Genomic DNA, 17,253 nt, shown 5'->3' with positions numbered 1-17,253 from the left:
AAGCTGAAACGCAGAATTTTCCCGCCATTCTGATTGGTTGCCGAGAAAAATTGTAAAATTTGTAAAGATGGCCCCACACGGTCGGAAATGTTTGCGCTACTAAATTCCGAATGTGATAGGACTGGTAGGTACCTAATGCTTTGCGGATTGGGATTGAGGTCTACCACACCTCATCTTACAAGTAGAGCGGCATTTATACAGCTTTATAAAGTTTCCTTGTGTAGGTGTATTCTATTTGTCAAGTGTAAAAAGGGGACTGCACAGTAGACAGACCGTACTGTACTGGACATGAATGGTCCAATCCACCAAAACGAACAGAGGGAACTCTGTAACTGCTTATCATCCCAAAATCAAAGAGGAGAAAGTCAGCCATTCCAAGAACAAACTTTATCCATTCAGAATAAAATCTGCCCTGGGTGGGAGTCAAACCTGTGGCCCAGTGTGTACAAGGCAGATGTGTTACCAACCAAACTAACTAAGCTGGCTAACTTTTTTTTATGAAAAATTCACAAGAAAGCTCAAAAATAGCTAATGTTTTGAGTCCAAGCAACACTAGACATTTGTTCAGGAAAATGGTCTGCCAGATTGAAACTTTGCATTAATGTTTCAATTTTCATATGTTTTCAGATCTCTTTAGATTTTAATCATGATAGTGTGAATGAAGAGATGAAAGTCAGTGATACTTATTACACATATTGACCACCAACTCAGCTCTAACGGGTTATAATTTCCACAACTTAAAAAAAAAAAAAAAAATAATAAAATGCAGAAATATGAAAAACTTGAAAAGATAGGAGAAGGTAAGTACCTAAGTATGTAAAATTTAATAGAAATTTGGACTGGCCAAGTTGCAAACTGAATGAGCTATTGACCAAACAGTAACTTGACAGTTCTGCTTTTAAAGCCAGCCTAGTTAGCTTGGTTGGAAGTGCGTCTGCATTGTAAGTCCTAGGCCGTGGGTTTGATTCTCGCCCGGGGCAGATTTTATCCTGATGGGATAATGTTTGTTCTCAGAACAGCTGGCTTTCTCCTATCCTGTTTTCCTTCTCTCTTTGATTTTGGGACGATAAGACCATAGCAGTTACAGTTCCCTCTGTCAAACCTCTTTTTTTTTTTTTTAAAAAAAAAGTTTTGCATTCGTATGTTTATCACATTAAGGATGGCATGCATCTCTAGAAATGCACGGCAACATTTCCCTGGGGACGGCGTGCATTGCTAGAGGGTGACACACATTTTTTCATAAAATCACTGTGAGTCTCTCACAATGCACACTACAATGTAATTTTCTATCTACGTTTAAAGAGCAGGCTCTGCCAAACCATGTGGTTTTTATAGGACTTGGATACCGTGAAGTATAAGGTTGTGGTGAATGCAAATAAATATCTGTTCAGTGAGATACCCATTTCTGTGAGTCTCTCACAATGCACGCTCAGTTTTCTCTATATAGACCTAAATAGACTCAGTTTCCTAGAGGATGGTGTGCATCTCTAGAGGGTGATGGGAGTCTCCCATACAAATCTCAGCCGGCTGGGGGTAATTCATGAATAATGGCTGCCTGCCGTCCTTAACGTGTTATACTTACATATTTATTATACTTACTCTGGATTACATTTTTTTTAGTCCCAAATTTTACTGGGAGAGGGGGGGGGGTTGGTATGGATCATGCATGTATCAAATTTGCTAGTAAAAATCTGGTGTGAACATCACACGACTTTCCTTATCCTATTGAATGATGCTTATTTGAGTGTTCTTTTACCCTAACTTTTACAATATCTCTAACCGTTTTGTCGCTATAGCTGAAAACCGCCAAAAAACGGTCGAAATCTGTCCAAAAGCGGTAAAAATACCGCCAAGCGCAGCAACCATCTCAAACAAACGTTTTGTGTTGCATCCTTGTCACATTAGTGAACCACATACCAAATTTCAAGTTTCTAGCTTATACCGTTCCCGAGATATTGTTAAATTACACCAAAAACCGCCAAAAAGCGGTAAAATGCCGCCAACCGTTGCACCGATCCTAACCAAAAGTTTCGTGTCGCATCCTTGTCACATTTGACAGCTACATACCAAATTTCAAGTCTCTACCTCTTACCGTTCTCGAGATATTTTGTTTACAGACACACGGACACACAGACACAGACACGGACCAATGGCTGAAACTTTGGATTTAAGCTCTAGGGACCTCAAAACGTGTTTTGGCACTAAAAACTGACCATCGAAAATTTGACCCGATTACATTACTTTCCTTCCTATAGGATAAAAGTAAAAAATGGTGTTTTGGATTATTATTCTGAAATCCAATTTTATCTAGTGTAAGAGGCCCTGATAACTTTGGGGGGGCTTAAGCCCCCCAAGCCCCCCCCTATCGCCGCCTATGCCTTAAGAGCGGCTATTATATACCAGTATTTTTTTTTTTTTTTTTCAAGAGGTTTGATAAAGGGTAACTGTAACTGCTTTGGTCTTATCGTCCCGAAATCGAGAGAAGGCCTTCTCTTTGATTTGACAGGATAGGAGAAATCCAGCCGTTCTAAGGAACGAACCTTATCCCTTCAGGATAAAATCCGCCCCGGGTGGGAATCGAACCCGCGGCCTAGCGCTTAAAAGACAGACGCGCTACCAACTACCAACCTGGCTAATTAGGCTGGCTATACAGGTTGTTTAAAATGTGTTCAAAAGTCGTGCGACAAACTTCAAGGCGTATACCTACCTACCCTTCCAAAATTGTCATTAGGTTACTGGGTACCTATCGACTATTGACAAAACCAGAACGTGTAGGGTCGGCTTGAATAAAACTGGCAACTAGGCAAGATTCTGAAAAAGTTCCAAGTGGTTCTCAACATGTTTGCCATTATTGCGTGATGGTATTCCTATGGTCTAGTTACCTATGCCTTTCCATGAAACTATAATTTGTTTCCAAAGTCCCATCCGTGCCCTTCAACTCTTTCTTTCTTACCTACAGCTCACAAAAAGTTAGGTATGTATCTCCTATTTTGGTATCTTATTCTATTGTTATTATATACCTAGGTACCTACTTACCTATCATCAACTTCAAAGGAAATAATAGCCAAAAATAGTCATTTTGGCTTAAAAATTCTTGTAGGTAGGTGCCTAGGTACAGTACCTACCTACCTAGGGGAAAAAAAAGGTTATCTGTCTCATGTAGCACCAACTTCAACATGAAGTCAACGCAATGTAGGTACCTACAACACAAAAATAATATCAAATTATAAAAATTTCGCAAGGCGACGAGGAATTGTAAAAGAAAAGAGAAAAAAAATCCCTATTAGGAGGGGGAAAGGGAGGAGAGGTGGAAGAAGAGAGGGGGGAATTATAAAATGTAAAAATGTTTCAATGAAGGGGAGAGAATCAGTAAAAGCCTTCATAAAGAAATCGGGGGAAACTGTAGGGTATAGGTACGTTTAAGTGTGAGTACAGAATGCACCATTTAAAGAATACTCCTACGTAGTAAGTGGAGTTGTCTCTATGGTCTTTATAGTAGTATTTTTACCTACTAATATTTTTACCTACAATTTTAACATTGACTAGATTGATAAATTTTACTGTCTCTGTACATATCAATTTTACATCACATATTTTACTGTAATTAGATATACATAGTTATTAATATTAATATATATTTGTGTTTCTAATTGTATTATGTATAAACATTGTTAACATACTATCATGTATTTGAACAATAAAAATAATTGAATTGAATTGTAGTGTTTACAAAGATTCAATCCCGAAACGGCGGAAAGATTAGAGTCTAGAGAAGTTTGCCGCGGTGGCAACAACTTTGAGAAGCACTGGCCTAGATGGTCATCCATTTGGATACCAACTACGCACAGAAAGGTACTCAAAAGATCATTTCCACTCAATTATGATTCAGAGAAAGATCTATGTCACTGCGACCTTAGCTCTTTTGTGACTTTCCCTTTGGTTATCTAAAAGAGCCCTAGACCAGACCCCTCTTTGGAGCAACGGTACTTACTCTGAAGATCAAACGAACCTTATCCCTTCAGGATAAAATCCGCCCCGGGTGGGAATCGAACCCGCGGCCTAGCGCTTAAAAGACAGACGCGCTACCAACCTGGCTAATGAGGCTGGCTATACAGGTTGTTTAAAATGTGTTCAAAAGTCGTGCGACAAACTTCAAGGCGTATACCTACCTACCCTTCCAAAATTGTCATTAGGTTACTGGGTACCTATCGACTATTGACAAAACCAGAACGTGTAGGGTCGGCTTGAATAAAACTGGCAACTAGGCAAGATTCTGAAAAAGTTCCAAGTGGTTCTCAACATGTTTGCCATTATTGCGTGATGGTATTCCTATGGTCTAGTTACCTATGCCTTTCCATGAAACTACTTGTTTTTTGATTTTTTTTTTTTTTTTTTTTTTTTTAATTAAGTAATCTCTTTATTTGCAGGAACATATGGCACAGTATTCAAAGCTAAGAATCGTGAAAGTTTAGAAATTGTTGCCCTAAAACGGGTCCGTCTGGATGATGATGATGAGGTAGATTGAATTGAATTCACATTTTGTTTATTTGTAACAATTACCTACTTACCTGACATGAAATATAGAGTGAACATGAAAAACATTTGCCAAAACTTTGGGGAAATTTCCTATCAAAAACACTTTGAAATTATTTTCGAAATATTTTGCTTTATCTTCAAAATTAGATATGTACTGCCTTACGAGCACTAGTTCGCGGATTCCGTCTGTCTTGAACTTTAGTCTCAAATCTAAACAGATAAGGTTTTTTCTTGGAATGGCTGGCTTTCTCATATCTCCTATCCTATCCTTCTTCTCTCTTTGATTAATCTAACCCTATAATAACCAGGGTCACTGCTTGTTTGTGCCAGTTCCTTTGGTAGCAATATTCCACGGACATGACTTCTGCACAAGGACCTGGAATTTAATTCAGTCAAAAATTCATGAACCAATGAGATTCTGCTTTGGACATAAACAGGGGAAAAACTCACAATTTCCTTGGTTCAGTCAGAGTTGCGACTATGGTCAATATTCTGTTCAATAATTTACGACATACAGCCTGATTTCCTCGAATTTGCCATCAAAAATTTTGTCAAAAGAGAACGAATGTGCCATCAAATTCATTATTATACTGTATACAGAGCGTTTACCAGAATGGAAAACCAGGACTCATCAGAGAGGTCCATGCTTCCATGTTCATCTTTAATAGGGGAAAAGCAATGTGTTTAAAAATAATCATGTCAAGAACTAACTCAAGACTAAGATAGGTGTGTCAATAACCAACTCATGATAAGTGTCAGACACATACTTATTGAAATTTTTTGTCTGCAGCATAGATTACAATTTGTGTGGTGGTTGCGTAATTTAAATAACTAAGTAGGTACTACATAACCAGATAGCTACCTTTTGAGGTAATAAATCTACAGCTTCCTCTTAAGCAAACCTATTGAAGAAAAACAAAAATGAATTATGATGTAAAATGTGGAGTAAAATCTTTAATTAATTTAATTAACACCTACCATAGAATGACATTGAAGATTTTCTACACCTGTAAATTGTTTTGACTTCTGGATTGGAATACCTGAAAATGGGAACAGATCTATAGGTAGGTAGATCAATGTATTGAGAAAATTTTGTGGTGGTCACAGGATAAAATTGAGTGGAGGTATGAAGAACTTTGTCCAGCAAAGAACAGATAACACTAGCTCATGATGATAAGATTCAAAATCAATTATAATTATGCTGGGTGTATCTATTATTATCACAATAACCAATTCCTAATTTTAGGCTGTTTGGATTTATAAAATCTTTTCTAAAGTGCAAATTGTAAGGTGAAAAGCAGCTTTGTGGAATGTTTAAATGAGTTTTTACTTTTCAATTTCAATGATCAGTTGGTGACCTCAATATTCTCTGCATTTCCATTTGTGTGTCCATTCCAGCCTGCAGGTCCTAATCCATAGATATGGCCGCAGTACTTGTCATCATCAATTGCATCTTCAAAGAATAGTTCACGCATTTTGAAGAACACACGCCCAGTAAGTAAGGAGTCACTGCCTGCCTGATGTTGGGGTCCAATACGGGACAAATCTAATTGTTCAGCAACCTCCTGGAGACCACCCTTCAAGTTTTTGCAACTCTTCATGAGATATTTAACATCATAGATTGATTTAAAGAACAGTCTTTGCAGCTCAAAAAATTCTGCTTCTTCACTTGGCAGGCTACGAGTTCCCATCAATAGCTTGAGAAGATATCCAAAATCATAACCACTGTGGAATGACAACCACTTGACTTTATCATTGAGAACTACACCAGAAGTGGTAAGAAGTTCTGCAAAGTCAGCAGGTTCAATACCTTCTTCCTTATGTCTCTGGAACTGAATACCTGAGTTTTGCAGCAAATCAATACTGTCCTGGGCATACATGTCCTCTTGTAGATCAAATTTAAAATTGAACTGCCATGTTGTGAATGGACCAGGAGGTGTACAACTCTTACTGTCAAAGAAAGTCAATCCTATCTGAATGATCTTGAGGAGATCTACATTGATCTTGAGAAAGTGATATTGATACTCGGATGTTGAACGGAAGTCTCCTAGGGGTTTGGCAACAACACCAGGGAACTCTGTATCTATTCCAATATAGTTGTAAGTATTGATCAAACTTCTGATGTGTACAAATTCTTCTTGAACATTCCGGGCCCAAACTTCTCTAATACCATATTTCTCATTGATAGCATTCACAGAATTAGACATTCTGAAACAGAAATAGTATCTAGGTAAATATATGTACATTTAGACAATGTTGTAAGGGTGGATTTATTCCAATAGAGGGATGTAAATCAATAGACAATGTTCACCTCAGGTGTGGATCGAACCCCCAACACAGGTCAGGCACACTTTCAGGCTACCTAGGATGGGAAAAACTTGGTTCAAATTGAACACTGGTGGCTAGCTGTAGTATGAACAATGGGTATGAACAAGTTGAACTCCTGTAGCCCTGGCCATTAAAGGTACTCACCTGGTAGGTAATGAGGTAATCTACTGCTCAATTCACATAATAGTTTCTAAAAGAAGTCCTTCAATATTCTTTTGTATAACTCCTTTCAATCAAAGCTGGAAAGAATACTTGAGGCCAAAATCAAAAAAATAATAAAATTTTCCCGTGACCTAGCGCTTACAAGGCAGGCGCGCTACCTTCCAAGCTAAATATGCTAACTGGTATTTCTAATGCCATTAAAACCAGTGGCATAGTACAATCCTGGTTAGCCTTAAAACACTGAATAATTAAAATGATAGTAAAATCGTGTTGATTGTGTCTTTTTTTTTTTTTTTTTTTTTTTTTAGGGTGTACCCAGCTCAGCACTCCGAGAAATATGTCTCCTGAAAGAGCTTAAACACAAAAACATAGTGCGCCTGTACGACGTCCTACATAGTGAGAAGAAGTTGACACTTGTGTTCGAACATTGTGACCAAGATCTGAAGAAATATTTCGACAGTTTAAATGGAGAGATTGATCTCGACATTGTCAAGTCTTTCATGTGAGTAGACTGAACATGAGCCCCAACCCCACCATGCCCTACTTCAAATACGCCAACATTGCCCTACTCTTTAGGCTATGGAACAAAACCTATGCTGAATGCTGATGTAGGGAAAAGAAAATCAGATGTATGAAAAGAAGGCAATAAGACCTTTCTTCTTGGACCGGGACTACCAGGAGCTAGAGAACCGGTACTACCGTCAATCGTCAAAGCCTAACTAGTCGATTGACGGTCGACTAACACGTCCACATATAGAATTACAACGACAAAAATCTTCAATTGACAAAAATCCTTACTTTCTGTAGGTTTTAATTGATCGACGCGACGAAGTGAAACCATCCACAGTAAACTTGATCGGTGTCCGCCAATTGATAGTATTTTCAGTCGATGTTCGCCGATTTCATGTGGACACATCAAGCAATAGATGAAATTTATTTTACCATTAGTGGCTCGCGAGACGATCTTGTGCGGCTCTCTAGTGCGTCTCAAATTTGCTATATGGGATCTTGGCTCCCAAAGGTAAGGTTAGCTCCCACCCCTTTTATAGATAAATCATTATTTTTTTCAGGTATCAGCTCCTTCGTGGTCTCGCGTTCTGTCACAGCCGGAATGTTCTACATCGAGACCTAAAACCCCAGAATCTCCTCATCAACAAAAACGGAGAACTCAAACTGGCAGACTTTGGTTTGGCCCGAGCATTTGGCATCCCAGTCAAATGTTACTCAGCTGAAGTGGTCACTCTGTGGTATCGCCCGCCAGATGTGCTATTTGGTGCCAAGTTGTATACAACATCCATAGATATGTGGTCGGCTGGCTGTATATTTGCAGGTATAATGTTCAAATCAACCCACTAGGTGTAATAATTATATTGACCTACCTACACAATAGGTGCGTAATAAAGATGTGCTATTTGGTGCCAAGTTGTATACAACATCCATAGATATGTGGTCGGCTGGCTGTATATTTGCAGGTATAATGTTCAAATCACCCCCTAGGTGTAATAATTATATTGACCTACCTACACAATAGGTGCGTAATAATTATCTTGATTTAATTATAATATGTATTTGTTTTCATGCCTTGGTTTAATCTTAATGTGTATTCCCCCATAAGAGCCTAAGCTACAATACGCGTAGATCGACTGGGGATCCAGCTCTAGTGACGACGAGGATGTGTTAGAGATTTTCGTTTGTTTTCAGAACTGGCCAATGCAGGCCGCCCCCTATTCCCTGGCTCAGATGTTGATGACCAACTCAAACGAATCTTCAAACTTCTTGGCACCCCTACTGAAGATACCTGGCCTGGTATGAACCTTCTCCCAGACTTCAAACCATTCCCTATGTATCATCCCAGCATGTCTTTCTCCCAAGTGGCACCCAAGTTGACAGCCAAAGGCCGCGACCTGTTGCAAAGGCTCCTGGTATGCAATCCAGTACAACGAATGTCGGCTGAGGACGCCATGTCTCATATATATTTCTCTGATCTCAATGTAGCCATCAAGTCTGAAAGGTGTCAATAGACGGAAGAGCGTCTCCTTAATCCTAATAATATATGTACTTTACATCAAGTAGGAGTAAGTATAGAAGAATCCTGTTTTGCACTCGTGAGGTTTTGCACTCGTAAGATCGAGTAATAAATGGAAACCCTCGGGCAACTTACTGATTAAGAAAACGCAATATTTGTCACTTTATAACATCATTATTTACTTCGGACGTCAATAGAATTTTCTATAATCGTAATTTAAAAAAAAAAAAAATGACATAATACAATATTTAAAAAAAAATAATTACGAGTATGCTTTACTTGGTACATCAGTTTCAGTTATCATTATCACCGTTACTTTTAGCTCCCGCTACCCTCGCTTTGAGCGCGGGAGAAGGAATAGCTTCTTAGTTACCCAAAAAACAGAACCCCGACCGGAAGTTGTAATTTTGCCAAGAAATGAATCCCCAAAGGGAATTCAGCTAAAAATGTATTTTTTTTTTTTGACCTGGGCGGGAATTGAATCTGCGGCCACTTAGCTCAATAAGAGGCAAAAGCGGTAGGCGTCCTTTTATTTATTTACTCATGAGGTGTTACTGTTCTCTGTATTTTTTTAAATGTTAGGGGAGTTGATGGAGAAATTTCCGAATTGAAAGTCAATAATCTCTTGATAAGGATGGCCATGCCTGTTATACTCAGGGTGTCTACCAAAATGGAAAAACAAAATTCCCTGACTTTTCTCGGTTTTCCAGTCCATTTTTTCCAAATTTCCAGTCTACTTTTTCAAGATTTTCCACCCCATTCCCACTGCGTCACAACAGATTTTTTTTTTCTTCAAGTAATGTTCCCAAGCCTGTTCAACATTAATTCTCCAATCTTTTTTCATCCCACTAGGGTAATACCGCGAACAAACCGCGGATACCGCGAACAAACCGCGGATACCGCGAACAAACCGCGGATACCGCGAACAAACCGCGGATACCGCGAACAAACCGCGGATACCGCGAACAAACCGCGGATACCGCGAACAAACCGCGGATACCGCGAACAAACCGCGGATACCGCGAACAAACCGCGGATACCGCGAACAAACCGCGGATACCGCGAACAAACCGCGGATACCGCGAACAAACCGCGGATACCGCGAACAAACCGCGGATACCGCGAACAAACCGCGGATACCGCGAACAAACCGCGGATACCGCGAACAAACCGCGGATACCGCGAACAAACCGCGGATACCGCGAACAAACCGCGGATACCGCGAACAAACCGCGAACAACCGCAGATACCGCGAGCCAACCGCGAATACCACGAGCAAACCGCGAATAGGTGACTTATCACAGAAGAATCGATGAGGACCTTCTTCCACTTATGAAAATGAAGGGGAAATGAGTAAATTAAGTCAAACTTCAAACCTATGGTCAAAATGTAGGAGAATCCTCCCCTCAAACCCCATATATTTCCCCTGACATCCTACATGGTTTTTGATAGTAGGGGGCAAGGGGAGGTTTCTTCAGACCTAGATTTTTGTCAGAGCTCATTCTCTCTTCTGCTTTCAGACTGGAAGGTTCTCTCTCCTCTCTGTGATATCTCCAAATATTTCAACATGATTTTTTTTTTTTTCAACAAGAGTTTCCATTAGAGTGATTAGAGTATTTAAGATGACCAAGGAGTCTTTCCTATGTAACTTTTCACGAGAAATCAATCGGTGTACATGTAAGGGTTCTAGGAATGATGGTTCACGAAATATGCGCTTGTAACAAGCCAATATCAAAAAATTTCGAAAGTTATATCCACTTTTTTTACACCAATAATTTACGACATACAGCCTGATTCCCTCGAATTGGCCATCAAAAATTTTGTCAAAAGAGAACGAATGTGCCATCAAATGCATAAAGTAGGTTGATATGATAATGAGCACCTTGCTACCTACTCCTACTGTCGGCACAGAATGAGGTGTTAAAAACATAATAAGCAATTATCATATAGGCCAGACCGCTTCCAATTCAAAGTTCAAATTTGCTTCCGATGGTTTTTTGCTTTCACCAAAAAACAAAACGTTTCAAACCACTAAATCATATTCAATAAATCACTTAGTTAAAAAGACTTATTGGTTGCCTATTCGGTTATCAGCAAGTAGGTACGAAAAGAAATCCCGGAGGCATCAATTATAAGGATGATTGGCTTTTATTGTTTTTCGGTTCAGAAGGAGATAGAGTGTGCCAAATAGGTGTGCACTTGAATGTGTAGGAATGATATTCAAATGCCAGATTACCCGACGGAGAGGGGTAGCACAACACATTCTTGAAATACCAAGTTAGAAAGTATATGAGGGAAACAATTTCGAGCTCAATTCGGCTTGAGAGGAGAGAGAAAAAGAGAAATGGGAAATACACGAATCCCTTAAAAGTTAGTGTTAGTATGATAAACCTGTCTAAAAAGAATGCCAATTTTTCAAGGAGGGGAAGGGATATTGACACAACGTAGGTTAAAAATGAGCTATAGGTACATACATGATGTCTATTTTTTTTTAATAATGATAAAAATGTAAACACTCAGAACATCTAAAAAGAATGATGAAAGTGCCGGTTTACAAGGCAAACAAGTTAGTTCCGACCACCTAGTTTAAAAGCTTTCAGTACTATCCGATCAGAGGAAGAAACAAATTATAAATCACACAGAGGCACTGAGGCAAATGATACGACATGTCAGTAAAAAGATAGGTCTGAAAGATAGCTAGAACAACAAAAAAGAACAGCAAACCAATAATATTTAACCTTCCTACATTGGGAACTTCATAAATCAGGTGGACTCATAAATAACCAAAAAAAAAATATTGCTAAAAAAATTATGATTAAAATCATAAGAAAAAAACTCAGCAGATTTGTAATTTAAGAAATTTCGTGGTGTTTTCTCTGATATGGTCAGTCATAGAGAGAAGTTAGCTGAAAGTCTTGTTCAAAATCAACTCCAAGATCAACAGACTTTGTCGATAAAGTGCGTCATTGATGCGTGTAAGAAAAAATAACGAACTGCTTCATAAAGAAGAATTTACCCACCTACACACTGTGTTTTCAATAATTTGATAAATGAGAGATTAGGTAACATTTGAAGATAACCAACTCATAATTATTCGTAATGGCACATATTCTTCCAACAAAGGCAGGCAATTACTGTCGGTGATACGATAGTTTCACGTAGGACGAAATGAGCAATGAAGAAACAAAAAACATTATCATTATGGAGGAGATAAACAATATTGAAAAAATCTCTTTATAGGTACTCACAAGTACCTCTAGGAACTAACAAAGCCGAGGAACATTCAAGACCTCCCTGGTAAAATGTCTGAAAGTTTCATAGTAAAAATAGACAAGATAAAATATTTGGACTGGTAGTTTGGAAGGGCTCCTTAAGAAATAACCCTACCACCCCAAAAAAAAGCCATAAAAAAGAAATAACATGAAAGCTTCAGGATAGAATGATAAAGATTGCCCCAGTCAAGAATTTCGCCCTTTGTAATTTTTTGTATGTATTTGTCAATATTGAGTACATGGAATTATAAATTATAACGAATAAAGCGTCTAAACAAATAAAGTAAATGGACATCAGAAAGCTATGTGCTGTTACAAGTGGAGACCCAAAGCTTTTATTTGGGGAATGGTTTTTTGATAGGATTACTTGATTGTAGCACGAGGAATCGTAATGATCGTTATTCTTTTGACCTCCTCACGAAAAATATGTGGAGCGTGGATAAACCTGTGTGCACACATTGAATTGTCTTTGAAATGTTTAAATAATGATATAGAAGAGGCTGAAAGAAGAGGTGTTGGTTTAAATGATTTATTGGGAGAAGGTTGGTTCCGCACTCAGCAGACCGAATTAGCACGTGTCTTGTTTGGTGAACAGATAGAAAATGCTTCAATGCTTTTCAAGCTGACCGACCGACCGACGGACGCATGATGGTAATTTTGGCAAATACTGGGATATTATAACGTATTCGATACTTTTAAGTGTGTCCAAAACCTGAAGTAATCTCCGAAAAATATAAAATAACCATTAGCTTTGTATTATCAAGATTCAGCATAGAACATAATACGAATTGATACGTTTCTCTTTGTAGTAATATGAGGTATCACTGGTTCTCTTTCTTGGCAAAACTTCATTTTGTCAGTGAAATTCTATGGTGTCCTGGATTACCTTTAGATTGACCAGAAAATAGCCGGTCCGATTGTGATCGTCTTGGGTGGTACTCGATTCTGGCTGCTTTGGAGCTTCTATCCTTCTTTTTCAGTTAAAAACCGTGAAAGATTTTGCGATTTTAAACCTGTAAAAAATTGTGCATTTAAAACATTTCTCTTCTTGATCTTACTTACCACCGAATTTGAAAGGGGAGACCACTTCTCAAAATCCGAAGCCCGTGTTTTTGACCTCTAAAGCTCGAGATTTTTCACGTCGACCTAAAACAAATAAAAATATATTATGGGACTCACATAACTCACATTGGCCAAAAAGATTCCCCGAAAAAAGTTGTAAACCTAGTACCAGAATCATTGGACTCATAAACGTTGTTAATGCGTTCAGCGAAGAAATAGGCGTTAATCAATAAATTCAAGACGAAGGTATACGGATCATATAGGTACAAGAGGACATAAATTTGAACACGCAGGAGCAAAAACCAGTAGCGAAGCAAAACCATTAATATATGAGAGAGTGGCTCCGGTAAGAGAAAGAGTATAAACAAGAATTAAAAGTATTTTATTAATCCGATAATAATAAACAGACTAACCGTTGATAATCAGGAAATGCTGTAGATAATGATTTTAGCAAGAAAAGGGTTTGGAATGCAGTGTCGAAATCATTGTACGTGTATACCAATGAGCGCTTTGCAATAAGTATGTAATATATTATGGTAATGCGCTGAAAATAGGTGGTGAAAGATTTGGTTATTGTTGCTAAAGCTGTTGCTTTTGGTAATGTTACTGAATGTGCATATAACTCAACGAGACAATATTGCCATTGTGTTCAGTCCTCTTGGCTCCTTATAACTGAGAAGAAAATAGATGAGATTATACAAGTTTGGCTCGAAAAAAATATGTTTGTTTGTTTTACAGTAGGTAATAATTCCTTTTTCCTGTAACCTTTCCCCCAAAAACTCAGATAAAATAATAATACAGAGCCCAATTTTGTACCTTGGAAACATCCTTTTTAACGAAATCTGCACTGATTCAGATTCGACATTTTCATACCCTACTTCCATCAAATTCTTCACTGGACCTTTCTTAGGCCCCGTGTTCATCCTTCTGGTCCGCCACTGGCTTTCTAACGCTCGAGAAAAAGACACTTGTTAAAAAAATCTTGTTTTGATTTTGGGAATTTTTGTTTTTTTTTTTTTTTTTACAAGAATCGTAATTTCTCAAATTTTAGGGAGAACCTCCATTTTTTTATTTCATTTTTGAAATATGCATTAAATTTGGTGTGGAATTAAATCCAAGGTGTCGAACATGAATTCTGACACCAGCAAACAATTTATCATAGACCCTATCCTACCTTCAGGGAGAATCAATTGGGAAAATCCCTAGCTGTTCAAAATTTAAGGTACCTATATGAGGACTTCTGGGACATACTGTATGTATGTCTGTCCAAGATATATCTATTATTTTCATTACATTAGGCGTAAGAAGTATAATTTCCCATACCTATAGTAATCATTAAGATTTATTATTTCATTTTTATTTTATAATTTACATATTTTTTAAACAGAAAAAAAAAAAATAAAATCAATTTTTTATATATTTAAAATTTCTGGTAATGATACAGGGTGATTTAGAGGCATTTTGAACCATTTATTAACAAATAAAATCAATTTTTTATATATTTAAAATTTCTGGTAATGATACAGGGTGATTTAGAGGCATTTTGAACCATTTATTACTGCTCATATTTTTTGAGTTATTGTTCATGATGAGAAGAAATATTGGAACCATAGTCATCTATATAATATTATGTTCAATCATTCAACCAACTTCAGTGGTGTAGTGGTTACCACAGTGGACTTTGAATCTGGAGGTTGGTAGTTCGATTCCAAGTTAAGTCGTAAATAAAAACAAGTTGAAAGAAAAAAAATCAAGATAAATTAAATAAGATAAATAAATAATTAAAACCGCTTCTGCGTTAGGCCACGGTTCTATTTGATAGTGTTCTAGTCTTACGCGGCGTGTTATTTTTACTCAAGATAAATAAATAATTAAAACCGCTTCTGCGTTAGGCCACGGTTCTATTTGATAGTGTTCTAGTCTTACGCGGCGTGTTATTTTTACACTAGTGATCAATTACTAAGCCATGTAATCACATTGCATAGAGACTACATACAACATGACACTATTAGTGATTTGATAACATGACTTCAGGGAGGATTCGTAGTTTTCAGAACACTTTATCCGGGAACGGAAAACCGTGACCCGTAATTGTCTGCCCTCCCCTGCCTATGTAGTTTTAAATTTTCTGCATCTATTTCACCCTATATACTTATTATTTCATTATTATTATTATAAAAATAAAAGAAGAGATAAACAAAATTTATTGAAAAATATATTATTCATATTTGATGTTTCAAATTTATAATTTTCAATTTCTTAAATAATCTTCTCGTTTTACGAAGAGACATCAAGAACATGATTCTTCGGAAGCGGCTTCCAAGTTCCATAGTTTCATGTTCCTAAGTTCCAAACGATAATTATTTTCGGGTTGGCATTATTAGTAAATTTAAAAAATCTCTTCGCCCGCTATTCTCGTACAAATACTTTGCATGATATGAGATTTCCAGGCTTTACTGTTTTTACTATTGGCATTTATCACAAATTGTCTACTCCTGTTTCATTGCTAACTATTGTACAGAATATGTAAAAAACTGAATTTTCTATAGTGAAAAGAGATATCTAATTGGAATTATCTAGATTTGTATTTGTATAAAAAAAATCTTTCGTTTGTTCTAAATTTTCAAGAACGTGATTTTTCCGTTGAAACTTTTATTTATCGAATAAATTTCATTTGTGTATCAGTGTTTTTAATTTAAGTATTTTTCTAAATGAGTAGCATTGGACGGAAAAAAAAATCTTCTTTTGTCTTCCAATCGGTAAGAAAAACTTCACTTTTATTGTACTTGTATTTTCTCTTAATTTAAGCTTTCTACATGCATCTCTGAAGTTAGCAACACACTATAAAATTTAACAATCGGTATTTAATTCTATCCAATTTTCATAATGCTCATTTTTCCATATTTTTATTAACAGTGGAAGTATATGGTGACTGAATTTGAAAAAGGCAACCTTTATTTTAATAACCTGAAATTAACATTAACCAACTTCACGCTTCAATAACGACTGTTTTCCCAACCAAATTCCCCTATTAACTACATTTTTTTAATTCCTTTGTCTATGATATAAATTTTGTTTATCCCTTTTTCGTTGATTGAGTTAGATATTTTTGAACTTGTATACCTACTAGCTACAAACCTATATTTTGACGGACTTCAGAGGAGAAGAAATGAGTATTGTTATATTTGAAAGACAAAAGATGACTTACTATACTTTGTGGCACTGGTTTTTCTTACAGGTCTAAGAGAAAACATAGTTATTATTACAAGCCATGATGTCTGAAAACTCACATACTACGAGTACTACATACATGCTATTCAATAACTACCTGCCTTAGAGAAGTCACAATCTATTGACCAAAGTATCGTAATTAAACAACTCGAGAAGAATATCGGTCAAAAAACTAATAAAAGAAGAAGTAAAAACCTTAAAGCTTCATTATGTGATCAATATTTCAAATAAAAGAGAGTAAAATTCCATGCCTCGGCTGGTATCAAACCCGCGCCCTCCTGTTTACCAGCCGAGCGGCTTGACCATTACGCCACCGAGGCAAACGTTGGTAAATGGGGAAATGATTCCCGATGTCGCTTGATCCAAATTCGGCATTTACGATGTAATAGAAACACTTGTAAACGAATAGAAATTCACCTGTTATGTGATACGTTTAAGTGAAGAAAACGCTAGAAAAAATAGCCACCTAAATATGTTCAATTGTCCAAGTACCTACAACATAACACTAATGTTTTTACAAGAGAACAAGAAGTATCTAACCTACTGCAAAGATTTAATAAAAATCTTATATTATAAGAACGAGATCCATTCACTCATTCACATTTCACACACTGATCGCTCTATCTCTAGAACCAC

The 17,253-nt window shown here is 37.1% G+C and overlaps 2 protein-coding genes across 2 annotated transcripts; one reads left to right on the top strand and one right to left on the bottom strand.

Annotated features, from left to right (window-relative positions):
* The first annotated feature begins 613 nt into the window (after positions 1 to 613).
* LOC103512112 (cyclin-dependent-like kinase 5) lies at positions 614 to 9,337 on the top strand. The gene is made up of 5 exons (XM_008476866.3): positions 614 to 800; positions 4,428 to 4,516; positions 7,335 to 7,528; positions 8,097 to 8,356; positions 8,728 to 9,337. The coding sequence occupies exons 1-5, from the start codon at positions 764 to 766 to the stop codon at positions 9,045 to 9,047; spliced, it is 900 nt and encodes a 299-aa protein (XP_008475088.1). The 5' UTR covers positions 614 to 763; the 3' UTR covers positions 9,048 to 9,337.
* Positions 5,463 to 7,150, bottom strand: LOC103512111 (CCR4-NOT transcription complex subunit 7). The gene is made up of 2 exons (XM_008476864.3): positions 7,009 to 7,150; positions 5,463 to 6,744 (listed from the first exon to the last, which is right to left on the bottom strand). The coding sequence occupies exon 2, from the start codon at positions 6,741 to 6,743 to the stop codon at positions 5,883 to 5,885; it is 861 nt and encodes a 286-aa protein (XP_008475086.1). The 5' UTR covers position 6,744; positions 7,009 to 7,150; the 3' UTR covers positions 5,463 to 5,882.
* Positions 9,338 to 17,253: the final 7,916 nt, after the last annotated feature.

The sequence above is a fragment of the Diaphorina citri genome, unplaced genomic scaffold (genome assembly GCF_000475195.1).
Source record: "Diaphorina citri unplaced genomic scaffold, Diaci psyllid genome assembly version 1.1 scaffold793, whole genome shotgun sequence".
NCBI classification, from domain to species: Eukaryota; Metazoa; Arthropoda; class Insecta; order Hemiptera; family Psyllidae; genus Diaphorina; species Diaphorina citri.
Note: the sequence above shows the minus strand (reverse complement) of the source record. Positions and strands in the feature narration are given on the sequence as shown.